The sequence below is a fragment of the Chelmon rostratus genome, chromosome 4 (assembly GCF_017976325.1).
Source record: "Chelmon rostratus isolate fCheRos1 chromosome 4, fCheRos1.pri, whole genome shotgun sequence".
Classification (NCBI taxonomy): Eukaryota; Metazoa; Chordata; class Actinopteri; order Chaetodontiformes; family Chaetodontidae; genus Chelmon; species Chelmon rostratus.
In genome coordinates this window covers 13,066,868-13,088,790 of record NC_055661.1, presented here as the reverse complement: position 1 = coordinate 13,088,790, position 21,923 = coordinate 13,066,868, and the positions used below count along the sequence as shown (strand labels likewise).

The window sequence follows — 21,923 nt, the reverse complement described above, 5'->3', positions numbered from 1 at the left end:
ACTTCCAAATGTTCAACTTTCTTAATCTTCATCAAAAATATATAACACACTGATTTGCAATCCAATATAACAACAACAACAACAACAACAACAATAATAATAATAATAATAATAATAATAATAATAATAATAATAATAATAATAATAATAGTAATAACAATAATAATAAGAAGAAGAAGAAGAAGAAGAAGAAGAAGAAGAAGAAGAAGAAGAACAATAGTGTTCTTGCTGATTATGAGTTGTTGTTTTTTTTCAAAAGCCAAAAGCTATGGTGGGATCATTTTGACTCAGATACCCCAAATAAAAAAAATCAGCAAAGATCTCTATCCTGCCATCTGCTGGACAACCTGTGCTACAACATGTAACGTAGAGCAGACCACTGAAGTACGGCAACGTATTCATGCAGGAAAGCAGACAAAGAGGGGGACAGACACTGTGTCCGTTTGATTTATTCACATGTGCAAGTATAAAGCGCATTGAAGCTTCTTAACTTCTTGTGTGACAAAATAAGTCAAAATGAAAGTCCTAGTTGTTTTGTTCATAAAACTACGGTGACAACACAACATTTCTTCCAAATCTATACTGATGACAGACAATTTTATCTTTTATTCCACAGTCCAAATGATCTGAAAACGTCCTTAAATGGTGGCTTTTGTTTCCATTCCTTCAGTTCTAACGGAAATTAATGCTCGGAAGGTCGTCAATATACTCGGATAAAAGTTTTTATATATCGTTATTCCAACTGTGGGACCTTCGAATCAGTCATCACTGAGACAATGAATCTGAATAAAACTTAAGACTTTAGAGTTCATGGCCAGTGACCCAGGCAGCACCAGCTGCTGTCGAAGAGCTAAAGACAAAAAACATTTACATATCCACTCCCCACTTCCAAAACTGATATTAACCATCTTGCAATGTTATATTTTAGAAATATAAAGTTGCATCAAATGGAATCACTTCAATAAAATGCAAGTACCTCAGATTTGTATTAAAATCTCCCATATAGGCAGAATTTAACAGTTAAATCCTTATAAACCACTTCATGTCAATAAACTAATGTCTGGAAACTCAAGTCTGTATGTCCTGTAAATACATGCTCATACTGCCTTTAATATAAATGCAGTAAATTATGTACTTATTATAGACAGACAGAACAAAAACACAGTGGTATCTGTTCATAGTATGTTCCTCAGCACACATCATGTTTATCAGATGTTAGCCTGTTCTCTGTGGTCACAACCAATGATTTTAATCTTGATGTGGTGGAAGTGACTCATATGTAAAACAATAGAGTGACGTTCACGCTGGTTTCATTCTCTTCCACACAATGTTTTTCTTCTGTTGGGAAATCAAAGTGCAGTGTGTGTGGGACAGTGCTGCCAGCCTGTCATCACGTCCTTTAAATGGACATGACACGCTCTAGTTTGAACCAGGTAGATCCAAACTCCACCCAGTTCTCTTTGGCTATGGGTAATCGAGCATTTCACCTTGCATTAGCTACCTCTCTTTTAAGGCCATGTTTTTTTTTTGAAACCACTTCCTGTCAGATGACCTCTTCACAGGCTCAGGTTGTGCTACTCAGCCACCAAATACACTGCTCCTTTGTCTTTGCAGTCTCAGGTTATGGCCAAACAATGGTCCAAGCTCTTCAAAGTAAAGCTGATATTTTATTGTTATTTTGACATCTCTCACCTGAGGTAAACATTTTATGGTTAGACTATATATATTATTTTACTATATTGTAAGGGGTTTCATGGGGTTTAATCAAGATGTAGCTGCTAAGACCAAGAGTCTGTGAGGCTGTAATGCTTATTGTGGAGAAAATCAAACTATTAAAGTTGGAGCCCATCTGATCTTTGCAGTCATGGTAAAGTAAATGTAATAATTAACCAGAGACTGGTGTTAAAAGTGAAAATGAAAAGTTCCTCACAGATAATTTTCCTGTGATCAGAGTTTCTTTGTGTGGAAGCCACTGAAACGAGCAACACTCATGAAAGCCTGGACCAGGATTTGCTGTGAACAGTTTATTGACAACGTGCATTGACAAAGCCTGTGAGTGGCTAGCCCTCCTGCTTTTTAAGGCGAGTCAGTCTTGACATCAAAGACCAAACCATTCCTGTATGTCAGCATTGCGATCTCATTGTCCACCTGCTCCAGATCTGTCACTTCTCCTTCTCTGGAGCTCCTCAGCGCCTGTTCTGTAGAGCCGGGACTCAAACACTCATCACTGTTCCCTCCTGACATCCTTGAATCATCCCTCTCATTCTCCACGTGTTCATGGAGAATGGTTTCCTCTACATCCTTGGGGACGCGCTTGCCCTCTGGATGTAGCTGGTGCAGCGTCAGCTCATGCACCTCCTCCTTTCTCTCCAGCATCTCCTGTTGTAAGTCACATTAGCAGAGGGATTCAAGATTCCAGACTGTCAAATGCACAGAGAACAGCCCGCGCTTTACGATGAAAATTGTAGCTAGCTGACCAGACAACTCAAACAAAATCAACAAAAACAGAACCAACTGAAAGAAAATGACAACAATAGACTATGTAAGAGTCGGCAGTAATGTTATGTAGCAGCTCTATGAAGCCGTATTTAAAACAAGCCATCGCCTCTGTCAGAGCCTGGACCTCCTGACAGCAGGAACACTGACCTCTGCAGGGTACTGGCAGCTGATGTGGACCTTGAGAGGCAACTCAAGTTCCCACACCACACTGCGAGCACCATGTTAAGACCTGATGTGGTTCCGGTGCCTGAGTCCACAAAGGAAGGAAAGAGGAGGAGAAGCTCTGATCTGTTCATACCTAAAACACACTGCACCGAATGATGCGGAGTTGCTGTCTACTCAGATTCCATTTCAGTTTGATCAAAATGTGATAAACCCTCACTGTAAAGCTACAGCATGTTGATTTTAGCATCTTGCTCTCTGGCTTGAGACATCATGTTTGTGTCTTGTTACCTTCAGCTGTCATGAGAGGTCATAAGATGCAGAGACTGCCCACCTAAACATGCAAGTGAGGATGCTTTTTTTTAGAATTGGTTGCCACAATGTAGTCTGATTTGTCAGTCATGAATTTTTAAATTTACTCTGTGAATTAGTTCCAGCAGCTTCATGATGTGTGAGCTTCATGGTTTGCACATGGTGGTTTATTATTTGCTCAACAAAAACAGCTGAAAACCGATTTACCGTACACTCTGTTTACTGTGTTCTGCTTTCTGGTCAAATTAAAGGTTTGTGGCTCTACCACATCGTCCTTCAGCAGATTCAATGGGGACTTTCCTCAGTTTCATCTACTTGGAAAAAGAGACACATCCAGTTGTACCAGCTGCCTCCCTTCATCTGTCCTGACACACACTTGCTCATTAAAACACACACATTCAACCCACTTGCTACCTCATTGCCACCATGAAGCTGTTGCTGATGTTTTGCTCTGCCTTTTGCTGTCTTCCATTTCTATCATTTCTCTGCTGTTAAAGGTACAGAATAAATCCATCAAATAATTTCCTTAATCACTGGGAGATATTTGGACAATTACCTCAAATTAACAAGACTGTCTGCCTCCTGTGGTCTCTGGACTGAAGTTTTACATTTTACCAACTAAAGTGTTTTATGCTCTCTAAGTAGTTTGAGCTTGAACTAACTGACAGGCTGTGGTTCCCACCACTGCGGATAAAAAAGTTGCACTGTTTTGCAGTGTACATCAGTATGAAAAGAAGCCAAGTATAAGTAGCAAAAAAGTTAAAACCGAAACCTCTGAGGCACTTGTGACTACAGTGAATTTCTACAGTGTATAAATGACTAAGGGTTTCAGAAAGAGCAAAAAAACGCCACACATGCTTGAACTGCTGCAGCTGCTAAAGCCTCTTACCTGACTCTCATAACAGGTGAAATCTGGAATAACGGGTTTCGGCACAGGAGGGAAGATCTTGTTTTTGATTCTAAGGATTAGAACAGAGTAGAAAGCGTTAAAAAAAGTTTGAAAAGCCAGGATGATTTAAAGATTGCGTGTACTCAGCAGAGTGTCATTAGTGTTACTGCAAACCAGATGGCACAGAGCTTGAACTTCTCCTGCATACTGTGTTTTGTTCCTTTTATAAAAATACTTCTATTTCAAAATGTAGAATATTTACAGCAGAGGTAGCCTACCTCTTCAAGATACAGGTGCACGATGTTGAGATGAGAAAGAACAGAAGCAGCAAGCTGAAACTCCATAATGCTAATTTCAGGTAAAAAAAGGAAGATGGCTTTGTTAGCACCCACGTATATTACACATGGAAAAACTGCTGTGCTGACTTGTGTTTAAATTTACAGGAAGCTGTTTCAACACGAGACTTGATTCTGTACGTCTGATACCATTCACAGGCGTCTCCAGCAGCGTGTTGACTGTCACTGTGGCTTTAGGTCCTTCGCCCGCTCGTGTCATTCCGACCAGGCTGATGTTGTATTTCGCCCCGGGCGTCAAGTTTTCCAGACGGTGTTTTGTCAGCGAGGCTGATATGATATGGCACACTGATGAAAGGAGACGAGCGAAAATGTCACTGGGCGGTTTTGCAAACAGCTACAGATCACTAAAAATCGACTTCACACCTTTCGGCTCATCGTGTGAGCTGATTTTCACGCTGCAGAGGCTGTAGTGTGTGAGGAACCCTCGCTGGTCTTCAGTGGGAATCGCTTTCCAAGACAGGTGAACAGAACTGTGTGTTTCACTGAAGGGGCTGAAGTCCTGTGGTTCTCTGCGTGGAACTGAAGAAAAAATGAACAATTTTAGTTTACTTCTGCAGAAAGAGGAGACAAACTGATGCCTCTGATGCTGACAACGAGTCTCCAGCCGTGCTAGCTGCTCTGACGCTGTACTTGGTCACAGCAGCGCTTTGACCTAAATGCTAAAATGCTGATGTTTGGCAGTTACATTTACCATGTTCACCATTTTAGTTTACTGCATTTTCATACTGACATTTGCCAATTGAGCTGATGGGAGTGCTGTTAGTTCTGCAGGCATCCTGTTTGCCCATTGCTGGACAAAGGAAATTTTTCACCTGATGGCACTTATTGCTATAACTCATCCCAAGGGAGACGTGAATGTGTGTCCAAAATTTCATGCCAATCCCATAGTTGTAGAGATGTCTTCACTTAAAGCCACAAATGCCAGCCTCATGGTGAAGCTACAGGAAAGGTCAGGGGACCACCAGAGGTAGTGTGATTCATCATACGGGGACCATGAACATCTGTATGACATTTCAAGGCAATCCGTGGGATAGTTGTTGAGATTTGTCAATCTGGACCACAGTGATGGAGTTACAGACCAACCGGCCACCCATGGGGCTTCACAGCTAGCATGGCTAAAGGAGGAGCTCGTTATTGGTCAATACCTGCAGTTTTTGTTTTACCAGACAGCAGAAAAGTGTTTTCTATCAAGAGAGCTCTCTAGCAGCCAGTGTAAGTATGACTCCTCTCTATTGGGAGTAAAGGAAGGAATAATGTGGTATTAATATGGGGCCACAAAGTCCACTGAGGGAGGCGGTTCAGGTGGTTGGATGGGTCAATAAAAGTCTGCTTCGTTTCTGTGCCTAAAACTAAGCAAGTCTCCATCATATGTTACGTCTTATATGTTTCCGTCCTGCAGAGCAGCAACAAATAATGTCCTTTGTTCCTTCATGTGGAGGTCTTGTGGCAGCACTTCTGGTAAGCAGACTAAGCTGAATGTGTGTGTCGATGTGTTGACCTGCAAGTTAAAGACACTTACCACCCTCTTTCTGATAAAAGAGGCACATTTTAACTGTCTGCGGTTTCCTACCATCACATCTGTGTTCAAAGTAAAGGTAGCGAACGAAATCCTTAGTGGCTGCAAGAGAAACAGAAAGAGAACCAGACTGGTTTTTAGTTTTGCTGGTTTGAAAATAGTTTGAATACGAGTGTGAATGAACAAGAGCTGATGACACAAACAGCCGATGCTGGAGACCAACAGATGCGTTTGGTTTTCTGTGCAAACCGCGGTTGAATTTTCACAGTATTTGACCTCAATTAGGAAAATAATTTCCCTCTGTAGAGCAGAAGAGGTGAAGTTGTGTGCTTACTATTTCGTATTTGCTCCCTTTCTGTTTTTTTCATCCTTCCTGCTAACGTGATGACATTTTTTGGCCTTGAATCTCCATCTTGAAGCTCGGACAACTCAAGGCAAGTGCTCTTTTTTAATTTTTCATCCAGTAACGTTGTGTCACAAACTGCGGGAGGAGGAAAGAAATAGCAGCTTGTAAAGTCTGCACAAGGAGGAATATACATGATACATACATGAGCACACACACACACACATACTCTCTAAATCTGCAGCAGGTTCGGCCGGTACTTGTATGATTGCTGGAGGAGAAGGTCCTGCTGCATTTGTGGCGATAACAGAGATGTTGACAGCAGAGTACGACACATAAGTAGTGTGTTTATTCAGTTTGACGGGATGTGTCCAGCTCTGACATGGACATCCAAGAGAAGACTGTGTGTCCCTCAGGCTGTACGTCACTCCTGTGACTGCTGTTGCATGAGGCATCGGCTGAGGAGCAGAGGAGAGCTCGAGTTAAAATCAACCACGAGTGGTACGACCCAGCCTGGGGGGCAGTGTAGGTAGATCAGTGAAATGGAAAGTCCATGACTTTCTTGTTTTAAGACAGATTTAATGATGCAGTTCAAGATTGAACAAAGTGTTAAGGACAATGTTTTAGTTGTGTGTAGCAGTGGTGAGCCTGGCTGAATCTGAAGATTTTAATCTATTGAATCATCCTCCTTATTGGTCTTATTGTTACTTGTCGAAGTAGCAGCAGTAGCAGCAGTAGCAGCAGTGCAGGTAGTAATAGTAGCACTGTGGGAGAAGTAGTGGTGATAATTATTTCTGCTGTGATAAACCGTCACACAACAGCAGTGTTTGGGAAAAGAAGTAAAATGCTACATTTCCCGCATTTATATGCTTTGATCTGGAACAACTGATAATATTAAGTAGCTCGCTGAGGCAGCTGTTACAAGACAAATAGTAAAAACAGCAACACGATCACACACCTCAGCCCTTTTATCCTCTCTGATCACTACTCAAGGAAAACCTGTAGCTAAAATTAATGTGCTACAATACAGTTTCACCCGATTTTGTGGCATATTTATTATATTATTATTATATTTATGTTTCATTTCTGGTCTGTGTCCTGTTTGTACTCAGCTCAGCACATTATTGCACAATATGGGACAAAGCCAACATGCGACAACTGCACACTGCAAGTGTAAATGTTTTGGTGTCGCTTTCTCTTCACTGACTTACCTTCCACGTTAGCATCACCTTTCGAGTGCCATTTACAAGCCTTTTCTTAATGTTGACTTCAGGTTTTTCCCCCAGCTCTGCAACAAAAAGACCAAATATTCGTGAGCAGGCTGTTTTTACATCGAAAGAAATGTGTCTTAGTGCGAAATAGATCTTTAACATTTCAGTAAAGCTGCATCTTCTCACAGTTTACAATCTCCAAATGGGACACCTGGAAACGTTTTGCAGAATGAAAACCCCACAATTCATCATAATGATAATGTAAGATGTTGCACTTCATATTTGAGTTTGGATTTATGAAACCTACTGTAGTGTGCACAGATCATTTCAGGTCATTAATCATACCTGGAACCACAGTTCAGAGGGGGGAGAATCAGGTACAGATATCAGTCAGTGGGGATTTGATGCTCTTCCCTGTTGCACTGCCTCTTTGTGATTCAGGTTTTTGAATCAAGTTTTATATTAGGACTAAGCAGCTTCAAAATTACTTAACATTTGCCATTTTGTGTCTGATTATATTGATCATGAGACACAAATTCTTTAAATCAGAACAATGGATTTAAAGCCCAAAGTGTTACACCATGAAATCTACGACTTTACCTGCAGGAACAATCACAACTGGAGACCAGTCACTCCACAGCGGGTTCAGGACCTGATTGGACCGATGTCTGATTTGAACCTGGTAAGCTGTGTGCTTCAACAGATTCTCAACAATCACCTGGTCTGTTCAGATTCAAGGACAAAACAGAGATATTTCATAAATTTCACATTTCATACTTGTTCCTATGGCTATTTAAAATCAGGTTACATGAAAACACCAAAGCTAACAAAGAATTAGGCCAGTCAACTATTTTATGGATAAAGAAGAAGCACAAACACATAAAATGAGGCTGAATGAACTTTTCATTGTAAAGACTTGAATTACAAAGAAGTAAAACACGAGACGACTCACACATAAGGGTCTCATTGGTGGTACGCCTTGTTCTCTGTTACAGCAATGCAGATAAAAGGTCGAATATGGTCATTAAAGCAGGAAAACAGCTTCAGATACATTAACATTGGTAAGAAACTTTGTCTCACATTCTCCCATGATTCTGTGGGGTGTTCATGACGTCGGAACCGGACCTCAGCTAAAGCTGGATGCTTCTCTGCTGCTTTCCAGCTCAAGTTCAGGTTGTTTTTTAACCAGGACATGGCAATATTTTGTGGCGCTTCATACTTAACTGTTGAGCAAAAGCAAAATATTTTGCTGATGTTTTTACATTAGGTGATAGTATATACTTCTGTGCTTTCGGCTAAATCAGCTGTTGCTGTGCTCTCAGTGAACGTGTTGCTTGTAGGGTGAAATGCATTACCTGTCTGCCCCAGTACAACAGACCTCCTGGTGGACGTGCAGCTGGAGTTTTCTGCGTGAGCCTCCACCCAAATGTCAACCGGACGGTATCTGATAAGCTGTTCCTCGTTGAACTGAGACCAGGTTTTCCTAATGCTCTCAAATTTTGTTTCACTACAGACGAATACATAGATCTTTGAGTGCAGTGAAAACAGCAGAAACTGAGAATGTCTCACATGTTCTCAATTGTTTCCAGTCTTTAGACTAAGCTTATCTAACCATGCAGATAAGCTTAAGAATCTTTTCCTTTAAAAGTGTCTCGTTCCACTAATTCTCTTAGACTGTATCTCATATATGTAAATATGTGTGTGTGTGTGTGTGTGTATATAATCTTGTTCCAACTCTTCATTAAACTTTGACTATGAATGAAACTGAGATTATTACTCAAACATAACATTCTGACGTTATTCCGTCTTTTGTATAATTGTAGACACATCTCTCAAAAACTCAGCATGACATATTTTTTACCTTTGGAAACTTTCTGATCTCCTCGAGAACTTAGAATAAAGTCATGTCAAGTTTTGAACAAAGCTATTTCATTTGCACACTGAGAGGACTGCTGGAATTTTGTCTCCACTGTGTCTCGGATTTGTTACAGCAATACACATATACGACATGCTAAAAAAAAAAAAAGCAGTTGTTGGCTGAGTAGATGTCACCATTTAAAAATATTGTGGCTCAAACACTGAACAATACTCACTTAAAGTAAAGGTCAAACGTTACATCGCTCTCCATCGTCTCCATGCTCCATTCACACAAGTAAACAGACTCGTCGGCTCTTCTCCTGAAGCACTGAGGACTGGAAGGAGCCTTGCACGCTGACCCTTTCAAAATAATGTACTGATTTTGCAAAGCTGTTCCAGAAGTAAACACATTTTCTTTAGAGAAAACAGCTTCAGCAACAAACCAAATGCAGCAAGATGACTGAATAAATTCATTTTAAAGCACTTTGCAATACATTAAACAGCATGTCAAACTTGTCATTCTGACGAGGTTAGAGGTTTTGGTCCATCAGTCCAAGCACTGAACCCCTCTGTCCTATTGTGCTCAGCAAACTACTAGCAAACTCTGAGGGCTTGCGCTTCAGCAGAGCTGCACAGAGCAACACTGTGCGGACGCCAACTGTTAGCGGAAACCACATAATGCTGATAAGCTAACCAGTGTTTTGTAGTGTTTTACCTTTGCCGCCAAAGAATTCTCACTTTCACATGTCTGATTAGTATCCTTTACTTTGATGATATCAGATTGAAGTTGGGATAAAGCAAAATCTATCATGAGGTACCGTGAATACAGATAAAGGGTTTTCAGACTGACTTACCTTTGCTGATTGTTGTAAGGAGCATGAACACAACAACAGATTGATATAGTGAAGGCCAGCCTTTTAAAGTTTCCATGATGTATAGCGGAAAGTCTCGAAGGTTCATTCTTCAGCGTGTGAGAGTCCATGTATTCTACCTGCCTTCATGTAACGCAGTTGTCTTTCTCATAAATGTCAGAGAAGTTTCATTTGTCGCAGGTTTCATGACCTGCAGCAAAACCACAAGTGTCAGAGGCGGGGTGAGGTCGCGTTTGTCACACTAGTAGACAGACACAACAGCCATCCTGAAAGCGACAGCTCTTTGAAGTCATTTTGTTGATTTTTTTTTTTTTTTTTTTTTTTTGAAAGCTCATTTCCCTTCAACTGCTTTTGTCTTTTTTCAGGCTGGTCGTCAAAGAGAAACTGAAGGAAACTCTGGAAACTACAGAAACAGACGACAGACACCTACAGCTGTCTGGCGTTCCTACGTTCGCCGTCGTGGTACACGAGGGGTGTCAGGTGTTTGGAGGGGGATAAGTAAAATCTACTGCAGACCCAAAGTTGGGTTTGGAAGGACATTTTAAAACCACTTCAACAGCTGGATCTCTTTTTTTTGTTGTTCTCTTAAGCATGTCACTATGTCATTATGTTATCACAGCGTCATATTTTCACTAACAGCTCAACTTAAAGCTGTGTCAAGCAACTATTGTCTTATAAGCTTGTCTGGTGTTGGACTCTCTTCACTAGTCAGTGATTTGGAGCATCAGTCCATCTTCCCTGCCCCTCTGCGTCTCATACAGAAGCACTAAGTACCCTTTAGGGTCTGCATGAGATGGCTTTCAACCAACTCCAAGGTAAACCCACCTGTGGCAATATTAGATGCTCAGAGCAAAGTGACGAACTACAAAGCCTGCGGTCGGGGTGGATGGTTGGGTAAAAAGAGAATTTTTGCAAAACTAGAACCCAGAAGTGGTTGAAATCAGTGGATATCTGCAGAGTTCAGTGTAGACTCTCAGTGGGTTTTGCAGGATAGTGGCCTTTTCATTTACCTTGTTTGGTGTCAGTTGATGCAGTGTTAATATTGAAAATATATCTCGATAAGCAGTCCAACAGACTGATTTATTTAATTAATATTCAGCAAACTTCTGTCTGAACATAATTTTATTTAGGAAAATCCTCTTTTCCAAAGCTTTAAAAACAAAAAACAAAGAAGGTCATAAAATGTCAGTAATAATGCAATATTAACCAAAGAGGGATTTTAAATCCAAACTGTGACATGTTCAGTGGCAAAGCTATATTGCTATTGCAACCTCCACGACGTGTGACAGAGATGGCCGACACACATCTGTCTTTGATCACATAAACAGTGATTATTTATCTATTTATTTTGAGTAAATATTCATTTGTTTAATTTCCAATCTGACTCCTGCTGACTAATACACAGACAGGATTAAGGAGAAGTTGGGGACAGCACATGTGGTCCAGGTTTACATGCAGTCCATGTGACTAAATGGACACGAGGTCAAACTATTTAAACCTGGAATATCTAATAACAGACCGTGCTTCCAGCTCATGTTGTGGTCCTGGTCCGCCCGCGGCTCCGCCCGCGGCTCCGCCCGCGGCTCCGCCCTTGTCCTACATCCTCATTCTTTTCCCATTTCCCATTTCTACAAGTTTCACACCAAATCACTTGCACTTTCTTTTTGAAAATGTGAGTTCTGTTCACATTTGAAGAGGAGCAGTGGAGAAGAAGAGGAGTAACTCAGATTACTGCAGATCAGTGAGCAGAGTTAAAAACATTTTCTTATATTTCTTTGTATTACCTGAACATTTTGTCTTTATCTAATACATGCTTATCACACATTTGAAAGCATAGCACCATATATGCCTCACTGTTTTGTCCTGTGGTGCAGGACAACACATTGAGGGTGTGGGCCAGAAGCAAGCCAGCTGATTCAAGAGGCACAAGTGTCCTCATGATCTTGAGGAGCTCAGTGCTCATCAAGGCAGAGCCGCATTTGAGGCATGTCTGCAGTAACGTAGGCTGCAACCTCCAAGATCTCCAGCAGTCCTTTAAAAGAGTCCCTCCACATGCAGCACCCCTGACTTGACTAGTTCAAGCAGGAAAAGGCCCCCCTGCCTACCAGTGCAGTGGGTGAGAGCTGTTGTCCATGATGGCTGTGAGCTTGGCCAACAGCCTCCTCTCACCCACCTCCCCCACAGAGTCCAGTGGGCAGCCCAGGACAGAGTTGGCCCTCCTGATCAGCTTGTTTAGTCTCTTCCTGTCCTGCTCTGTGCTGCCCGGGGCCCAGCAGACAACAGCATAGAGGATAGCAGAGGCTGCCTCAGAGTCACGTAGATTTATAAAATATGATGCACTGTCTTAAGCATCTACCAGCATATCAAGTATTTAAATGTAGCTATAACTATTTTAATTTATCGGAGGCAATTTTTCTAAAACATAATTGTTTTTACTTTTGACTTGACTTTTTACTTTTTCTGATAAAACTTGTACTATGCAATGCAGGACTTTTTCTTAGAGAGAAAGTAGAGTGCTGTTACTCTGTAGTATTGCTACTTTTATTAAAGTAAAGGATCACAGTACTTCTTCCACCACTGGAAACCAGTCCACCTGTAGACATGCAACAGTGGCGCCACCCAGTGGTCAGAAGGTGTCCGTGCAGAGGGAGGAGGTGGAGGAAACAGCCGGAGGTCATCACCGTCTCCAACAGAGAACTCAGACAGACGGCTGTTGCCCGTCTGAGCCTGAATAACAGGCTCTTCCCATCGCCTTTTAACATGAACAGACCCATCGTGCCGTTGATATCCTGCTAACATTCATGAAGATGCCATATGCGTGTTGCTCTGTGCCAGAAGATGGCGGAGACGGATGGCGGGGATTTCGCTTCGAAACACCCACAGAGCAGGTGAGTGCAGCTGGGTGAGGATGCGGTGTGGCCACGGTGTTGGAGTGGTCCCTCGGTGTTAGCTTGTGAGCAGCCTCCACGGCTCCGGGACTGCAGCCCGGTTCGAGCGAGCTGGAGCGTCCCAGCGTCGCGGCTTAATTCCAAGAATCACCGAGGAGCTGTGCGGGCCTCCAGGCGCCCACACTGCCCGTGTTTTATATCGACGATTCAGCAGTGTAAATAAAGTAAGGATGTCACAGTTGTGCGTATAGAGGAGTAAACACACCTAACTTTGTCAAACGTGTCGTAGGAGGTGAACTTCAACACATGCTAACTACTTGGCAAAGCGTTTGTCTTGTATTTTCATGGCTGTACTTTCAGTACTTTTTGGCAATGTTGATGTGATAACACTGCCCTTGTTAATAATATCGCTGTTATTAGCTTGCCGTAACTGCAGCAGTAAACCAACAAAACACGTTCAAAGTTAGCTGCAGACAACGAAGAGAAACCAAGTCGCTCACTGTGAGCAGAGGCAGTAAAGTGAAATGCTCGGGTGGTCTGTTTTTTTTCCACCTCTGTCATACTTAGAATAAGATTAGACGGCACCTTGACTGATGTCATTCCGGTCGACAGCCCGACCGATACGGGATATTTCAGGCTGGTACCGATACCGATATTTGAGACTGGCCAAATCTACAATATATCAGCCAATAGTTTATTATTTTTTTTTTTTTAAATGCAGAACATAAAGTTAATCTTTTAGGGTTTTTTTTTTCCACAGTTGTCATATCCCAGCTGTAAATATATAAATGAATGATGGCTGGGTTGCGGTTTACTGGGACACTTGAGTAGTACGAAGTCATTAATGCTGTTAGTAACACCTGTGCTTTTCCTACTATGGCAAGTCAGAAGGTCGACGACGGTGACCAGATATGTACAGAGTAGGACACAATGCAGTTATTGCAGTTTAACAATAACAATAATGACAGTCTCTTCTCAGCTCCTCATCATGACATTTTGCCACATGGTAATTACTGGCCGGTTGGCTACATCCTCAGTCATTTTCTGCAGAAAAGACTCCACTTGTCAGGATGGGATTTTCTCTGTGGCAGCACGACACAGTACACACAGCCACCAGAAAACTCATGGAGATTAATCTCGCCTTCCTAAAGCCTTTTTTTTTAGAAAGCTCACTATAAAAGGATATGAAGAAACTCACTAGCTTAGCAACCGTAAGGCTACAAACAGCCCATAATGCAACACTCCCTTAATCTAAGAGGCTCACTCTGCAGCACCAGCAGTCGCTCCATTCAGAGACAAAACATGCAAATACCGACTCCTAAACTATAATAACCACTTTCTTAAACATAATAATTACTAATATATTTTTATCTGCAGGCCTTTACCTTATGCAATTACAAGACATAAGGTGTTTTTTCAAATTCACTGCAAAAATATGCAGATTTTGATGTATCTGTAGTGACCCCTTTGCCATTCGATCAGGGGCACCTGGTTGCTGATGGTGAGGATGGTTCGACACGTGAATGACATGTCCAATCCACTGCTTTGATCCACGGTGCTGTTTATTGTTCTTATTGTTCAATTTCACTGTTTCCTAAGCCCAATAATTGTTGTCTTACCAATGCAGATTACCAAATCAGAATAAAACAAATACCAAAACGATGCAACACGACACGCCACACACGTTAAAGTAGGGCTTTACGGCTCCGGTCCTGCCTATTAGTATAGTTCAGTCCAGATTCTGTCAGCTTCTTAAAACCTCAGCCTACAGTATTTTCATTTCGGAGAGTAAGTGTCCCATTTTGAGTTTATCGAGAAAAGCTCTTTTTGTTCATGTTGCAAGAAAATGAAAAATGAAAATAAGGAGAAAGAAACATCTGTGACGTAGACGGTGATTTGATACACAAGATCAGCACACACATTAGGTCTGGAAGGAAACCGTCTTTGACGATGGTTGAGTTGAGCAGGAAAAATTATGAGTGTGTTGGATATTGTACTGTTCGAGCCATGTACTCACATGCCTAAATGCTTCAGAGCTTTAGTCCATTAATTTCTGCCTGGTATTGAATTATGATCTGAATAAGAGCTTGTCGGATGATTCCCTGACACTTACATGTGTTTTTTTTTGGACATTTTTGTCATCTGTAATCTGCCTCCTGTGTGGCCGGATAACATTTTTGGGTCTCAGTTGGAGAAAGTGTTAGAAGAACAAATATCATGGCAGCTGTCAAAGTACCACTGGCACTTCTGTGTCAGTCCCACTTGTTGTTATGGAAGGTGACGTCAGGAAGACCTCAGTACTCAGGGTTAGGGTTAGGGTTAAGTTTCTACCTTCAGTCTTAGTTTTTATCTTTTAATGTTTTTTTCTCATTTTGTCCCAGTGATGTCGCTTCTACTACTACTTTCCTACAGTGATAATGCTTCTTAATCGGAAATTAATTTCTACTTATAGCAATGTTGTGTATTTCCTGTGTACAGATATGCTCTCACTAATGCAAAGACACTGTACACTACAGATTGCACCCCCCCCCCCCCCCCCTCCCCAGTGTGGCAGATTAAATTTCCACCTCAGTATTGGTGTGTGCTACGCCTTGAGTAAACACCAGACGTTATATCACATTTTAATATCCTGAGCTTTACAGTCTGCTTAGCCAGAATATTTCAAAGTCTCCAAATTCCGTTGAGAATTTTAACCCTGGTAAAATGATAAGGGAGTTTTATCTGAGAGTGCGCTCTTGATTCACTGATTGTGACAAGGCCTTTTTTTCCTTCCAGTATGGCTAACAAGAATAGCACCCTGCGCTGTACATTCTCAGCCCCAAGCCACAGCACCACCCTCCTCCAGGGCCTTTCGGTCTTGCGAGCTCAGGGCCAACTACTTGACGTCGTGCTGGCCATCAATGAGGAGCGCTTCCAGGTCCACAGAGCTGTGCTGGCCGCCTGTAGTGATTACTTCAGGTCAGACTTCTCACTCCCCATTTACATTTTAAATTGGAAGCACTTAGCCGATGCAATTTACGCTGAGTGCACTGTTAGAGTAAGCTGCAGTTCACAGATCAACCATATTAAAATAGTTGAGTTAGGAGAGGAAGCTAAAGGAGGGATAAATGTGAAATGAGATACAAAATGATGCACTCACTCACACTTGTTTTCTTTCATTTTGTCTTTGTCTTAAGCTGTTATTCTTGATTGAATATATATTTACAGAGTGTGTGCTCATAGAAATTGTATAAAAATGTATTGCAGAATGGAAAGTGAGGACATTTTAACGTGATGAATTATAATAATGATAACATAAGTTACATAATGTACAAATGGGCGAAGTAAAAATGTAGCCAAATATGCTTACTAACTTTGTTTGCACACTTTTCTCATTAAATTGTAGTTTTCAGTTCATCTGTCATTAAACCTGAGCAGAACAATAATCCAGAAAGAAGAAAGCTTTTCTGCCTCATACGCCTGTTCTTACTAAGTAACGGAAAGTCATCCAAAATACACACAATTTTAAATCAGTCAATTAATTATAAAAATGTAATTTACTGACTTGTTTTTGTGTTACAGAGCAATGTTTACCGGTGGCATGAGGGAGTCAAATCAAGATACCATTGAGCTTAAGGGTTTGTCTGCCCGTGGGCTGAAACATATCATTGACTTTGCCTACAGTGCAGAAGTCACTTTAGACTTGGACTGTATTCAGGATGTGCTTGGGGCAGCTGTGTTTCTCCAGATGGTTCCAGTTGTGGAGCTCTGCGAGGAGTTCCTCAAGTCAGCGATGAGCGTAGAGACCTGCCTGCACATCGGCCAGATGGCCACTACCTTTAGCCTGTCTTCCCTCAAAGAGTCGGTGGACGCCTTCACCTTTCGCCACTTCCTCCAAATTGCAGAGGAGGAGGACTTTCTGCACATCCCCATGGAGCGCCTCATCTTCTTCCTGCAGAGCAACAAACTGAAGAACTGTAACGAGATCGACCTCTTCCACGCCGCCATCAGGTGGCTCCAGTATGACGAGTCTCGCCGGGCTCAAGCTAGCAGCGTCCTGTGCCATGTGCGCTTCCCGCTCATGCGCTCCTCAGAGCTGGTGGACAGCGTTCAGACAGTGGACATCATGGTGGAAGACGTGCTGTGCCGCCAGTATCTCCTCGAGGCCTTCAATTACCAGATTCTTCCCTTCCGACAGCATGAGATGCAGTCTTCACGGACTGTCATACGTTCCGACGTCATGTCACTCATCACCTTTGGCGGGACGCCCTACACTGACAACGACCGCACAGTGAGCACCAAGGTGTACCATCTCCCTGACATCGCTTCTCGCCAGTTCAAAGAGTTGACAGAGATGGAGGCGGGTTGCAGCCATGCTTGTGTTGCTGTTCTTGATAATTTTGTGTACGTCGTTGGTGGACAGCACTTACAGTACCGCAGCGGCGAGGGGGCAGTAGACAGCTGTTATCGCTACGACCCACATTTGAGCCAGTGGCTGCGCATCCAACCCATGCAGGAGGCTCGTATCCAGTTTCAACTCAATGTGCTGCATGGACAGCTATACGCCACTGGAGGGCGCAATCGATCTGGCAGTCTGTCATCTGTAGAGTGTTACTGCCCAAAGAAGAACGAGTGGACTTATGTGGAACCGCTGAAACGCAGGATTTGGGGTCATGCAGGGACTCCCTGTGGAGACAAGCTGTATATCTCAGGGGGTTATGGCGTTTCGTTGGATGACAAGAAAACTCTCCACTGCTATGACCCAGCGTCAGACCAGTGGGACTTCAGAGCTCCCATGAATGAACCCAGAGTGTTGCATGCCATGATCAGCGCCAGGGACCGGGTTTATGCTCTGGGCGGTCGCATGGACCATGTGGACCGTTGTTTTGATGTGCTGGCGGTCGAGTATTACATTCCAGAGAACGACCAGTGGACCACCGTCAGTCCCATGAGAGCAGGCCAGTCTGAGGCAGGCTGCTGTTTACTGGACAGGAAGATTTACATCGTCGGGGGCTACAACTGGCACCTGAACAATGTCACAAGCATCGTGCAGGTGTACAACACAGAGACGGATGAGTGGGAGAGGGATTTGCACTTCCCAGAATCCTTTGCTGGCATTGCTTGTACACCGATTATAATTCCACAAAACACCACACAACGCTAACCATCCGACCTGTGACTGAAGATTTTATTCCATGTGCTCTTTCTGTCGACCATTGTGTCAATGCAAGGTGTGAACGTTATGTAAGATACTGTGTGTGTGTGTGTGTGTGTGTCTGTCTGTCTGTCTGTCTGTCTGTCTGTCTGTTCATTTGAGGGAATGACTCGAAAAGCAACTAAGCAGTACATATTTTGGGCAAGTTATGTCTAATTAACAGGCACATCTTCATTAATGCAGAAAATTTTGACTTGAAATTTCCTTTATGCGCAAACTTATAAGGATCTTAATGTTGAGACACTTTTATGGTACTGATACAAGCTTTTGAACAACAGTTTTTCAGAGCAACACATTTGACATGTTGTTTGTTCCTTTTGGAATTTTGTAATTAATTGATTGGTATATTATCTCCAAATGAACTACGAAGATATACGTTCTCTTCCTGAATTTGCCTAAATTTCTATCTCTTCTTATTTGAGGAAATAATTCATTTTAAAGTGTTATAGTTTTACCAATCAAGGGCTTAAGTTACAGACAGCACAAATTTTCTCTGGAAATAGCATTTTTGAAGTTAAATTTTGTGTTTGTGTGACTCAACCTTTACAATATTAGACATTTTGATTGTACAGTTGTGAATGTTTTATTGTTTGCTTCCAGTAATATTTAGTTTGGTCTCATTTTATTATTTAAACAACCAAGACAACCGAGAACATTACTGTTGCACGTCTCCTCAAATTTACAATCAACAAACCACATATCAATGCACAGTAATGGCTGCACAAATGAACACGAAAAATGGTTGTGTTTCAACTTGGAATCAGTTATTCCATGTGGGTGTTAATGTTTATTTATTTATTATTTTCTTTTTATTGCCACTGCCCTTCTGTTTCCTGAGCTGAAACCCCCACTGGCACACTAATTGTTCTCTGAGTCAACAGAACAAACCAGTGTGGGTCTCAAATGGCAGCTACATAAATCCTTTGTGTGTGTCTGTTGGAATGTCAGTGTGTGCTGCTCTTTACTTAAGCAAGTGCTACATCTTGTGAACCGCACATGCTTTTTTCCCTTGCCTAGCACAATGTGAGGATACGGGTGATGTTTATTAATGCACATTTAATATCTTAATCATTGCTCAAATCCTCAAAAAATTCCAATTTCTCCAGAAGAACTACTTAAATTGTGCATTTGCCATGTTTGATGCCGGCTCGTGTTTTTATTTCGTCTGCATTGCCGCACTTTTCAAAGCAAGATTTATCAGACAAGTCTGATCAAGTTATCTCAAGTTATCGATGCGCTTAATGTTTGTATAAGGAAAAAAACAAGCTCGAAGTTCTTGTTTTTGTTCGTTTTAATGATGAGTACATGATGTTGAAGAGTGTCCATTTTATAACTGTCTCCTGTTTGCCTTAGTGAGTATTTGTATTCTTTTACCTGTACTAGTTAAAGCACATGATATCTCATTGAAGTGCAATATAAAGTAAACTGCTGTAGTCAAAGGGGAATGTAGACATTTGTGTGGCTTTATGTGCATCCTTTATTAAAGGTGTGTCATGTTTAAAAAAATACCTTTCAGGTGTTTTTTATGTATTTATTTTGACAGGATGACATATTTCCATAAGAAGCCAACTGAAGCACTGGTCTGCACTAAAAGGTTGAACTGTTTGCATCCACACACTCCTACAGACATTTAAAGGGACACTTCTATAATAGAATAATAATTTCTTTTCATACGGGCACCAGTTCATCTGCTGATTATTGATTGATCTTGATTGTTCCACTCATCATTTGGTCTTTTGAATAACTGACAGTAGCGAAAAATACCTTTTATGATATTCAATTCACACTGATACCACACGGGAAAGCAGACTGTCATAATTAAGAAGCTCGGAGCAATTCACATTTGTCATTTTTAAAAAGATTTTAACCTTCAAGCCATTATCAGAATAGCTGCAGATTGTTTTTTTTTTTTTTGTCCACTGACTAATTGACTTTTTTCAGCTATACTTTTAATGACAGTTGTGTTGAAAACCCAAACAACTTCTGATCACTGGCAGTGTCATTATCATTTTAGTTTCCAAATAATAAGCCAAGTTGATAGCATTATTGAATGTGACATAACAGCTGTCAATCCCCCACTTTTTATTATTGTAGTTGTTTTGGTTATAGCTTTAATCTGTGGATCGTCTAGGTTCCAGAGACATTATGATTGTCACATAGACCACCAACCCAGCTTCTCTCTGATTCCCATCCAATAGGCATTTGTTTACTTCTAACACACACCATATTAGCCAAACCTGTGTCTTTATGTTCTGCCGCATGAATGAATAATAAAGTTTGGCCCATATTCTGTGTGAATCTTGCTTGCGTTAACTTCTCAGCGCAGACAAACAGTGTTTTTGTCACTTTTGTTAGTCATCAAGTTATTATCCTTTCGCAAGTACATCACATTTATTGTCCCATTTGCCACACCTTCTGTTACCTTTGCCATTATCACCGTATCACACTTACAGTACATCACCATTGAGATTCTTTAACGAATTTGACATTATCTGTTTAATTAGGTGTTGCCTCTATCAGATAGTGACAGGAGATGGACAGGTAGCAGAGGGAGGGGAGAGAGATGGGTATGAACCAAAGTCACTGGCCAGAACTGAGCTGAGAAACTGGTGTGTGCCTCAGCCAGGACATGCCAGGCTCTACAGCTCCACGAGCTACAGTCCTTTAAATAAAATATGTCCTCCAGGAATTTGATCAGTGCATCCAGTTGCAATTTGGTGTTTTTCAAAAGCTAATATTAAGTATTTATGAGCATGTGATGTTTTTCAGATAATTACTTTCTCTTCATCAGTGTTACATGAATTTTTCAACACTTTGCAATAGCAAGAAAGCCCACTGTTGCTGTTTCAGAAACAGTAAAACAATAAACCTTTTATGGTACAACCTAGATGTCATAAACAAAAATTAGAGATGATTTTAGTGTGTATTACAAGAACTTTCAAATATAAATGGAGTTAGATGGATCGTTTTTAGTTGGAATTTGACTCAATGACATAACCCCTTCCATGCATTTCTGGATGAACGCAGTGGCACCTTCAACAACAGACTTAATACCATAAAGTTGCACCACTGAACGTCTCCTGAGAATCTTCCTCCCAGTGGTCATTAGTCTGTCCACTCTGGACAATGACTAAGTTACCTCAGACTTACTCAAAGTATTTGTATTTCTATCTATTCCTACTCCTCCTTTGGTGATCAGCCCTTCATTCAGTTCCTACTTTTTTGTTGTTTGCCTCATTTGAAACATGGAAAGATACACCTTTGCACAGTTTATACATTACATTGCTTGTAACTGGAAACATTGTAACTAGTATTCTGCACTTTCATTACTCAGTGCACCCATTTTTGCTTTTATTCTATTTCATTTTATCATGCATTTATACTTTATTCTCATGTACACTATAAGTGCATGCCACTAAAGTCCTATCTTATCAGTCAGAATCAGGTTAATTGCCAAGTAGGTTTTAATGTACAAGAAATTTGCCTCTGTATTTTGGAGCGTAACTATAAACACAGGAAGAGTAACAAAAAAAATTAACAAATAAAAAGTAAGTACTACAAATGCAAAGAAACATACAGAGAAAATCTTTAAAAAAATTAACAGAATATGTATAATGTTTTTAATAAAACAAAACAAAACATGTATAACCTTTTTGTTATATCAAACTTTACCTGCCTCAAAGCCAGCGTTACAGACGGTGGCAGAAGCACTAAACAAGATCATCACGCACGCCACTGTCGTGCCGTTGACTGTGCGTGATGACGACACCACAAGGCCCTAGCGTAGTGTGTAACGTAACATTCCATTGAGAAGAAGAGGGAAA

At 41.3% G+C, this 21,923-nt stretch overlaps 2 protein-coding genes across 2 annotated transcripts; one reads left to right on the top strand and one right to left on the bottom strand.

Moving 5' to 3' along the window:
• Positions 1-309: 309 nt before the first annotated feature.
• Positions 310-10,195, bottom strand: il12rb1 (interleukin 12 receptor subunit beta 1). Its single transcript, XM_041936174.1, has 15 exons — positions 10,000-10,195; positions 9,382-9,505; positions 8,644-8,795; positions 8,369-8,511; positions 8,241-8,274; positions 7,889-8,011; positions 7,289-7,365; positions 6,307-6,535; positions 6,069-6,215; positions 5,738-5,836; positions 4,582-4,737; positions 4,348-4,503; positions 4,141-4,210; positions 3,863-3,932; positions 310-2,379 (listed from the first exon to the last, which is right to left on the bottom strand). Exons 1-15 carry the CDS (start codon positions 10,103-10,105, stop codon positions 2,077-2,079), a joined length of 1,989 nt encoding a protein of 662 aa, XP_041792108.1. The 5' UTR covers positions 10,106-10,195; the 3' UTR covers positions 310-2,076.
• A 2,497-nt stretch (positions 10,196-12,692) lies between these two features.
• On the top strand, positions 12,693-19,607 carry klhl26 (kelch-like family member 26). The gene is made up of 3 exons (XM_041935571.1): positions 12,693-12,905; positions 15,681-15,863; positions 16,467-19,607. Exons 1-3 carry the CDS (start codon positions 12,832-12,834, stop codon positions 18,046-18,048), a joined length of 1,839 nt encoding a protein of 612 aa, XP_041791505.1. The 5' UTR covers positions 12,693-12,831; the 3' UTR covers positions 18,049-19,607.
• Positions 19,608-21,923: the final 2,316 nt, after the last annotated feature.